At 54.0% G+C, this 10,225-nt stretch overlaps 2 protein-coding genes across 5 annotated transcripts in view; both read left to right on the top strand.

The window, feature by feature from the left end:
• The window catches only part of SYMPK (symplekin), a 33,495-nt gene extending 28,242 nt beyond the window's left edge, over positions 1-5,253 (top strand). For all 4 annotated transcript variants that reach the window (XM_010852627.1, XM_010852625.1, XM_010852624.1 and 1 more), the window contains 5 exons: positions 2,740-2,927; positions 3,841-4,017; positions 4,222-4,317; positions 4,503-4,829; positions 4,997-5,253. In XM_010852627.1, the coding sequence (XP_010850929.1) occupies positions 2,740-2,927; positions 3,841-4,017; positions 4,222-4,317; positions 4,503-4,829; positions 4,997-5,134 (926 nt within the window). In that variant the 3' untranslated portion in view covers positions 5,135-5,253. The remainder of the gene's footprint in view (positions 1-2,739; positions 2,928-3,840; positions 4,018-4,221; positions 4,318-4,502; positions 4,830-4,996) is intronic.
• A 1,656-nt stretch (positions 5,254-6,909) lies between these two features.
• RSPH6A (radial spoke head 6 homolog A (Chlamydomonas)) overlaps positions 6,910-10,225 on the top strand; it is a 22,467-nt gene continuing 19,151 nt past the window's right edge. The window contains exon 1 of the mRNA XM_010852705.1: positions 6,910-6,959. Coding sequence (XP_010851007.1) covers positions 6,910-6,959 — 50 coding nt within the window. The remainder of the gene's footprint in view (positions 6,960-10,225) is intronic.

Here is a 10,225-nt window from a genome sequence, read left to right as displayed (position 1 = left end):
GAGCCCGAAACCGGTTCTGCCTGCAGATGGCCTCCTGGGTCCCAGGGGGACGCTCCCCTCCCTCCCTCGGCGCGCCCTTCCCTCCCTCCGCTCCCCTCCCCTCCCTCCATGCTCCCCTCCACGTCCTCCATGGCTGCTGGTCCAGAAACCACGCTTTCCCACGGAGGCAGGAGCCCTTACTGTTCCCTGCTCTTCTCAGAAGACAGCTGGTCTTGCTTCCTCCTCTCTCCTTTAAAAGCAGGGAGGGGGGTTTTCCCTCCTTGCTAGTGTCTTGTCCTGCCTGAAGTAGCTTCAGTGACATATTTCCTAGTCTTCCTCAGCAGATTCTCTCAGAAACCTTTAGGTCAAGAGAGGAGCTTCTGAAAATACTAAACACACACTACAACTGAGAGGGAACTCAGGCCTCTAGTGCACGCGGTGGAGTGTCTCAAAGCTGAGGCTCAGGAGTGGTCGTCTTACACGCCCTGGCCCCTTAGGTGACCTCTGGAAGTTATGAGCCCATTCCCAAGGACCGTACCCACACGTGACCTTGTGTACCATTTGAGGGGACTCAGATTGTGCTAGCATGGCCTGATTCTGGAACTGTAGAGCGGCCCCTGGCTGGATCTGGTGGTTTGGGGGCAGGGGTCTGGTCAAGAAAGGAGGTCAGGCTGTAACCGTCGGGCCCCGCCCACCGCTCCAGTGATGCCCGTTCACAGACCCCGGGTTTGGTCCTTGATCTCACACAAGGGAGCTGGGGCCCAGGGGGAAAGGGCTTGACCACAGGTCACCCGTGCAGCCAGCAGCCAGGCCCTGGAGATGTTGGCGACGCCCCGAGTGGTTTCTCCCTAAACCCACGCCCACGCGGAGCCTCTGTATTGCTGCGCTCTCAGCAGCCCTTCAGCTGGTCTCCCTACTGGCTGTTCATCCCAGAGCACGCTTCTCCGCTCCACTCGTGCTTTTCTCCATTGCACCAGTAACCCTGCCTGCCTGTTAGCTCCAGGTCCTGTTTTGTGCCCCATTGGACTCCCCACTGTCTGTCAGTATAAGCAGTCATCACTGGCATTCACTTCCCTTAAACCACCCTCTCTGATGAGTTTTTCTATAGCCAGACCTGTCCAGTGGACTGGCCCAGCGATTAAGACTCACTACACACCTCTGCTCAGCCCTGTGCTGGGCCCTGCTGAGGACATGGCAGGGATGGGGACTGTCCTGGCCCTGCCCTCCCCGGGCTCACAGTCCATCCCTCCAGTAACAGTCCAGAGTGAGCAAGACTGGGGCAGGGGGCCCAAAGGGGCCCCCGACTCTCCCTTGGGTGGGATGTTAGGAAAGGCTTCCTGGAGGAGGGGACACCTGAGCTGAGACCGCAGGATGAACAGGGGTGAGGAAGCAGGAGAGATGATCCCTGCTAGCAAGGCCTGGTTCTGGAACTGCAGAGCAGACCCAGCTGGATCTGGTCGAGGATGGTGGTGGGGGATGGAGTCGGGCTGTAATGGTGTAGGCCCTGCCCACAGCTGGTCTCTCATAGACCCGAGTTCAAGTTCAGACACCCTCTCAGGCTGCTGTATGGAGGGTGGATTAGAGGGTGGGTGGGAGGCCCAGGAGGAGGCTGGGGTGGAGCTGAAGGAGAGGAGAGGGAAGAAGGCTGATTTTGGAGGCTTTCTGGCAGAGCAGGCAGAAGCCAACAGCTACCTAGATGGGAGGAGGAGGAACAGCCTCTGTTTCGGGCGGGTCCTCTTGCACTGTGTTCACCTTCTGCGCTCCCTGCAGCCTAGGTGCCCTCCCTACCCCGCCTCCAGCCTCCTCCCTGCCTGTCTGTCTGCAATGCCTCCAGCCTCCCTCTCTTCCTTACAGGAGCTCCCCAGCCCCCATTCTTTATAGGCATCTACCTCTGTTCTCCATTAGCCTCTCAAGGATTGGGGGGCCTCTCTTCTAGCTCAATAAAGACTTCCTGGTTGACAGACTCACCTGGCAAGTGGTGTTTGGGGCAGAAGGGGTTCAGAGGCAATTCCCAGAGTCTCCCCACTAACAGTGGATCCGAGCACCACTGATCTCACTGATTTGGAGTCCCACAGCGTGCTCCTGAGGGGCCTGTCCTTGTGGGTGCTTTTGCTGCACCAGCCCCCCTCAGGCCCTTCCTGGTGCTCATCTTACGCCCAGACTTCCTCCTCTTGCCCCTCCTTCATGACTCTGTGAACTATGACCTCCATATCCCCCCAGGCCTGGTAGCGCCCGAGCACCAGCACGAGCCTCGTGCACTGGGTTGAGAGCAGGCAGTCTCTTGACCAGTCTGCTCGTGGAGACCATGAGCAGCATGTCCCCTGAGGGGACATGTGTCCCCTGAGGGACTGCTTATGGAAGCCACAGCTGCTTCCTTCCAGTAGCGGTGGAGGTGCCACGCCATCCCAGTCCAGCCACAGTGGGTCCCCAGGGGTAGGCAACATATCTTTCTCCCCTCACCCTTTCTGGACGTTGTTCTCCAAGAGAAAGGACCAATGTCTTCCCACGGCCCAGTGGGGCTTCCAGGAGATGGACGTGTCCTCTCCCTTACCCCAGCTCCCAGGCTTTCCAAGGATCAGACCACAGTGTCCACTTCTGGGTGGGAGGGAATCTGTCTTGCCTGGAGCTTCAGGGAGTTGGGGCTGGATCTCACCTCATGCAGGCAGATCACAGGGCTGAGGCTTTCTAAGGGATGTGGGGCTCCCACTTCCCAGGGGCTGCTGGGCAAAGGGGACAGGTCCCCTCTCCGCCTCCTCACAGCCACCAACCTGTGCTTTGCGGAGCGGAACGTGTACACGTCGGAGGTGCTGGCCGTGGTGATGCAGCAACTGATGGAGCAGAGCCCCCTGCCCATGCTGCTCATGAGGACCGTCATCCAGTCCTTGACTATGTACCCCCGCCTGGGGGGCTTCGTCATGAACATCCTGTCCCGGCTCATCATGAAGCAGGTAACCCGCCCCGACCACCCTGGTCTCCCAGGCAGGGGACTGCCGCAGGATGTGCTGCCAACAGACTTCAGGCAGAACTGCAGGCTTTTCCAGCCGGTTTGGCCAGTGTCCCAAGGGAGCCCTCGTGCAGAGACCTGCTCTATGACTGGCAGACTGCTGAGACAATACAGCCCTCTAGGGGTCACTGTGTCAGACAGCAGCAGGGCGGCAGGGTGGCGAGTGAGGCTGCTGGGTGGTAGGAGCAGACTTCGAGAGGTGCACGTCCAGGAGGTGTGGCTGCCCCGTCAAAGTGTTCGTCACTTAATTGTGTGCAGCTCTTTGCAGCTGCTTAGACTGTAGCCCACCAGGCTCCTCTCTCCATGGGATTTCCCAGGCAAGAATACTGGAGGGGGTAGCCATTCCCTTTTCCAAGGGATCTTCCTGACCCAGGGATCAAACCTGGGTCTCCCACACTGCAGGCAGATTCTTTACCATTTGAGCCACCAGAGCTGCCCCTTGCCCCCCATCATTTGGCACTCAGTCAGACAAGAGGCATCTTGAGCTGAAAGATGGCACCAGTTTTCAAGAGAAGCTAGAAATGTTTTATGAAACTTCAACAAAAAAAACCCTCTATCCACAAGCCTTCAGACTGGATTCAGACCACAGGTTGCCACTTTGCAACATCTGGCTTAGAGGTTAAGTGCAGATGCAGGCAGATCTGGGGGTTGGTTCTGCCCTTGGTACCTGTGTGACCCTGGACGAGTCCCGCACCTCCCTGGGCCTCCTAGCTTTAGCAGGGCTAACGTCGCCCTCTAGAGGTGGCGGTGAGAATGCAGCGAGGCATGGCCTTCTTGCTAAGGTCTTTGTCCCAACTTCTGGTGCGGCTGGCTGCCTGCAGGCCCCCTCACGACTGCTCCCTCCCTGCCTGGTCCAGGTGTGGAAGTATCCCAAGGTGTGGGAGGGCTTCATCAAGTGCTGTCAGCGCACCAAGCCTCAGAGCTTCCAGGTCATCCTGCAGCTCCCACCCCAGCAGCTGGGGGCCGTCTTTGACAAGTGCCCAGAGCTCCGGGAGCCCCTGCTGGCCCACGTCCGCTCCTTCACCCCCCACCAGGTACCCCCGGGTGTGGGGTGGGTGGCCCCATGGGTCCAGCCCTGGGGGACTGAGGCGGGGGTGCGGGCAGGGGCACCCTGGCAGTGTCACGAAGGTCCTGGGGTCTGGAGAGTCAAGGACACCTAGGGTCTGAGTGGGACTTGGGGGAGGGGGTTGTGTCCGGATCGGAGGTCTCCACAGCGCCCCCATCTGCTTTTCCCCTAGCAAGCGCACATCCCCAACTCCATCATGGCCATCCTGGAGGCCAGCGGCAAGCAGGAGCCAGAGACTAAGGAAGCACCTGCCGGGCCCCTGGAAGAGGTGAGGGTCTGCAGCCCCCTCCCCAAGCCAGAAGTGCCCTGCGCCCCTCCTCCTACCCACACCAGCCCTCTTTGCTGTCTGCCTCAGGGTGGTTTCCATCTTTTCCCCCACCATCCCCTTCAGAGCAGCCTGGGTCTTGGGTCCCAGCCGTCCCTGAGGTTTTGTGTGTCACCCCGCACCTCCAGGATGACTTAGAGCCTCTGGCCCTGGCACCACCTCCGGCCCCCCGACCCCCTCAAGATCTCATCGGCCTGCGGCTGGCCCAGGAGAAGGCCTTAAAGCGGCAACTGGAGGAAGAACAGAAGCTGAAGCCTGGGGGACTGGGAGGCCCCTCCTCGTCCTCGTCCTCTTCCTCGGCGCGGCCAGGCCCCCCCCAGCCAGAGGAAGCCATTGATTTCCGGGAGGAGGGGCCTGAGTGTGAGACCCCGGCCATCTTCATCAGCATGGACGATGACTCGGGGCTGACTGAGGCCGCACTGCTGGACTCTAGTCTTGAGGGACCCCTACCTAAGGTAGGGATGACCGCCCCAGAGCAACAGAGGACGAGAGAAACCAGGGGCCGGGGTTAAGTGTGTGTGCCTAGTGTCCAAGGCGGGGAGGGGGCGGGAAGGGTAGGGCCTGAAGAAGTACTGGAGGTGCGACCACGCTGTCTTTGACCTGCCCCCGCTTCTGTCACCAGGAAACTGCAGCAGGTGGATTGCTTTCAAAGGAGGAGCGGAGCCCCCAGCCCCTCACAGCTGCTGGAGAAGACACAGTGCAGACTCCCAGCCCCGCCACTGAGGAAGTGGGCGAACCGGAGACCAAGGGGAATCGCTGACGGAGCTTGTTGGGGGGCCGGGGAGTGGGACTGGGAGCTCAGGGAGGCCGGGGAGGGGCTTGGCCGACGGTGCTTTGCCTTTAAAAATTAAAAAAGTAAAAAAGATCGCCGGTCTGGGGTATGCGTGTCATCTTGATGCCTGCCTCCGTGTCAGCTGTGGGATTGTGCAGAGGCTGGTGGGCGTGCCCAGGAGGCCCTCCAACCCGCCGGAGAAGACTGCAAGCCCCTCTGGCATGGGGCTGCGCCTGCGCGAAAAGCCGCTTCTTGGTCGCGCATCCCCGCGTGCCCTGTCCTGGTAACGGCCCGCCCCCTCCGTCCCTAGCAACCGGCGCAGCTAGCCCAGCGGCTGCTGGGTGCACACAAAACGGGCGACTGATCTGGCCTGCCTATCTGCAAGCCTTCTTCCTGGAAGTCTGCGATCCCTTTGAACTATGGGGGACCCTCCACCGGACCCCGAGCCCCCTTCTCAGCCGACCTCCAGCAGTAGAAACTCACAGGTCTCCGAGCGGCGGCGCAGTCGGGAACGCACCAGGCCCCTGGTCCCCGAGGAGCTGCAGCAGATACCGCTTGACCCCCAGATCCTGCGCGGCAGTCAGGAGGTGCTGTCGAATCAGAGCAACCTCCGTGGCTGGCCACAGAGGGCCAGCCTGACCCCAAACGAGAACCTGGTTTTCCAGGCCGAGGACCCTTATGTGAACCCAGGCTTTTCCGCAGAGGTGCAGCCCCAAGCTTACCTGAGCGAGGGCAGGCTCCAGGCCAGCCACAACGCCAGCCTAATGCTGCCCCAGCTACAGCAGGGTGAAGGCAACCTATTCCAGCAACTGGAGTCTGCCTACCAGGGGCCGCCGGCAGACCTCCCGGGCCAGTTCACCATGTACCAGAGAGAAGACCTGCCATTCAGCCAGGGTACCCAGCATGGGCCCTACATGAGGGATGACCCCACTCTTCAGTTCTCGCCCTCTGAGCTGGGTTTCATGTCCTTCAATATGGAGTTGCCCGAGCCAGAACCTCGCGAGCTGGCCGTGCAGAACGCCAAGGCCTACCTGCTGCAGACCAGCGTCAACAGCGACCTCAGCCTGTGAGAGAGGGCCCTGGAAGTGGGGCGAGGGAGGGACCCAGGCAGGGAGAGACCTCAGCCAAGGCCCCACCTCCTTGTCTAGACGAGATTGCTCTTCACTGAGAACCAGCGACCACTCTGGGGGCATCTAACTCAGACTGAGAGTTAGGGAATAAATAGCAACACTAGCTAGCATTTACTTAACCAGACTGTGCCAGCAATTCACAGGTTAACAGCTGGTTCTCATGGCTGAGCTTAGCACATCTGTTCCAATTTTGAAAGAAAAGTGAAAGTCGCTCAGTCCAATTGGAGGCTTTACGACCCCATGGATTGTAGCCTGCCAGGCTCCTCTGTCTATGGAATTCTCTAGGCAAGAATATTGGAGTAGCTAGCCATTCCCTTCTCCAGGGGATCTTCCCAATCCAGGGACTGAACCCAGGTCTCCCGCATCGCAGGTGAATTCTTTACTGTCTAAGCCAGTACTTAGTTAGTTACTGCCTAACCCAGGGAGGGAAACAGACACAGAGGAATTAGGTCCCACGTGCAAAATAACACAGCTTAGCTATGGTAAATCCAGGATTTCAGCACAAGTGATTTGGCTCCTGAGGCCCTGTTATCCACTAACATTTCCTGCCTGAGAAAGGCATTTGCCAAGGCCATATAGATGCAGTCATAGGCCCCCATCACAGCCTCATGAAGCTTACACTCTAGTGGGGGAATGGACAATAAGTATAAGGTGATAACAGCTAAGGTGAGCGATAGAGCAGAGTAAGGGGGATGGGAGTGGATGTTAAATCATACGAGGTCAGGGAAGGCCTCTCTGAGGAAGTTACATTTGATCAGGAACCTGAAAGAGGTGAGAGAGAGAGCACCATGTGGGTAAACTGGAGGAAGAATTGTCCAGACATAGGACACAGAGTAAACTCCGGGAGTTGGTGATGGACAGGGAGGCCTGGCGTGCTGCGATTCATGGGGTCACAAAGAGTCGGACACGACTGAGCAACTGAACTGAACTGAACTGAACTGAGGCCACAGTGAGCTTAAAGGCTTGGGAGCTTGCTGTGTTTGAGGAACAGCAAGGAGGCTGGTGTAACTGGAACCAAGGGAGGAAGCAGGAGAATGAGAAAAGAGTTGGGAGGAGTAGCAGGTCTTGCTCAAGCACAAAGCTGACCCCCATTCCTCCCATGCTCAGAGCCTGCCATGGCTCACCAGTGCCTTCAGAAGAAGGTTCCTACTTCTCAGAACAGCCTTCAAGGTCCTATGTAATTCAACCCCTCCTCCCTCTCCAAATGTCATCTCTAGTCAGCTCCTACCTCAGATCCTAGAATCTAGTCAAAATTAACCTCAAAATAAATAAATAACCCACAGCTCTGCCCCAACAGCACCCAGCCCTTGGGAGTTTCAAGGTCCCTTAATGGGTCTTTTCTCTTTCTTTTTTTTTGGTCATGCCGCATGGCTTGCAGAATATCAGTCCCCTGACTGGGGATTGAGCCTGGGCCATAGCAATGAAAGCCTGAATTCTAACCAGTAGGTTAGAGTGAGCTCCAGTGAGTTCCCTCAAGTCCCCTGTTGAAAAGCTCTCTCTCCTTCTTGCCCTTCCCAAGTCAATGATGGCTCTCAACCACACCCAGCACTGCTGCCAAATGGTTGCACACTGAAGAGGCTTAGACATACATGATTTGAAATTAGGCAAAGTGAAAGTGAAAGTGGAGTTGCTCAGTCATGTCTGACTGTTTGTGACTCAATGAACTGTAGCCACCCTCCAGGCTCCTCTGTCCATGGGATTTTCCAGGCAAGAATACTGGAGTGGGTTGCCATTTCCTTCTCCAGGGGATCTTCCCAACCCAGGGATTGAACTTGGGTCTCCTGCATTGCAGACAGACTCTTTACCGTCTGAGCCACCAGGTGGCTCAGAAATTAAGCCAACTTGGTTTTCAATCCTGGCTGTGCTACCCCTGGGTGACCTCATGACCTCAACTTTTCTAAGCTTCAGTTTCCTCATCCGGAAAGTGAGGATCATAATTTTCTCTCAGGTGTCTGTGGTGAGAATTCAACATTGCTTTCAAGGGCCCAGCATAGTGCCTGACTCAGGTGAATGGAAGTCATGCTGGTACTGTTAACTCTCCAGCCTCCTTTTCCTATCTCAACCCATCTTCCTCACTCTGCTCCAGCCACAATGACCTCAATATTCCTCCAACATGCCAGGCACACCCTCAGCTCAAGGTCTTTACACTCCATTCTCAATCATGTCATCTGCAAACCATGGTAGTTTTGCTTCTTCCTTTCTAAAATTTTACATTTTCTTTTTCATGTCATATTTCATTGGCTGGGATCTCCAGTGCATTTTATAGAAATGGTAAAAGAAGGCTTCTACCTTTCCAATCTCATAGAATTATTCAGTCTTTCACCATTACATTTGGTGTGGGCTGCAGCTTACACATGTCTCCTCTTTATGAGATTATAGAATATTATTCTATTCCTAGTATCCTAGGTTTTTAAACATCATTTGTGGATACTGAATGTTAGTTTCTTTCTCTGCACCTATTGAGGTGATCTCCCATAATCTCTTTTAACATGTTAATGTGATTAATTAATTTTTTTCTGTATTTTTCTAATATAGGTCCAGTCTAGCATTCTTGTTAGCCCTATTTAATCATGGTGTGCCACCCTTTAGGGGCTTCCATGGTGGCTCAATAGTAAAGAATCTGCCTGCCAATGTAGGAGATGCAGGTTGCATCCCTGGGTTGGGAAGATCCCCTGGAGTAGGAAATGGCAACCCACAGTATTCTTTTTTAATTTATTTTTTATTGAAGGATAATTGCTTTACAGAATTTTGTTGTTTTCTGTCAAACCTGAACATGAATCAGCCATAGGTGTACATATATCCCTTCCCTTTTGAAGCTCCCTCCCATCTCCCACCCCATCCCACCCCTCTAGATTGATACAGAGCCCCTGTTTGAGTTTTCTGAGCCATATAGCAAATTCCCATTGGCTATCTATTTCACATGTGGTAATGTAAGTTTCCATGTTACTTTTTCCATACATCTCACCTGCTCCTCCCCTCTCCCCATATCCATAAGCCTCTTCTCTGTGTCTGCTTCTCCACTGCTGTCCTATGAATAAATTCTTCAGTACCATTTTTCTAGATTCTGTATATACACATTAGAATATGATATTTAACTTTTTCTTTCTGACTCACTTCACTCTGTATAATAGATTCTAGGTTCATCCACCTCATCAGAACGGACTCAAATGCATTCATTTTTAATGGCTGAGTAATATTCCATTATGTATATGTACCACAATTTCTTTATCCATTCATCTGTCAATAGAAAGCTAGGTTGCTTCCATGTTCTAGCTATTGTAAATAGTGCAGCAATGAACAATGGGATACATGTGTCTTTTTTAATTTTAGTTTTCTAAGGGTATATGCCTAGAAGTGGGATTGCTGGGTCATATGGGGTTTTATCCCTAGTTTTTTTTCAAGGAATCTCCATACCATCTTAGTGGCTATATCAATTTACATTCCCACCAACAGTGCAAGAGCGTTCCCTTTTCTCCACATCTGCTCCAGCATTTGTTTGTAGGCTTTTTGTTGATGGCCATTCTGACCAGTGTGAGATGATATCTCATTGTAGTTTTGATTTGCATTTCTCTAATAATGAGCAATACTGAGCATATTTTCATGTGTTTGTTAGCCATCTGTATGTCTTCTTTGGAGAAATGTCTAAGTCTTTCCCCCACTTTTTAATTGGGCTGTTTCTTTTTCTGGCATTGAGTTGTATGAACTGCTTGTATATTTTGGAAATTAATCCTTTGTCAGTTGTTTCATTTGCTATTATTTTCTCCCATTCTGAGGGTTGTCTTTTCACCTTGCTTATAGTTTCCTTTGCTGTGCAAAAATTTTTAAGTTTAATCAGGTCCCATCTGTTTACTTTTGTTTTTATTTCCATTACTCTAGGAGGTGGGTCCTAGAGGATCTTGCTTTGATTTATGTCATTGAGTGTTCTGCCTATGTTTTCCTCTAAGAGTTT

This window comes from Bison bison, unplaced genomic scaffold (genome assembly GCF_000754665.1).
Source record: "Bison bison bison isolate TAMUID 2011002044 unplaced genomic scaffold, Bison_UMD1.0 scf7180017864313, whole genome shotgun sequence".
NCBI classification, from domain to species: domain Eukaryota; kingdom Metazoa; phylum Chordata; class Mammalia; order Artiodactyla; family Bovidae; genus Bison; species Bison bison.
Note: the sequence above shows the minus strand (reverse complement) of the source record. Positions and strands in the feature narration are given on the sequence as shown.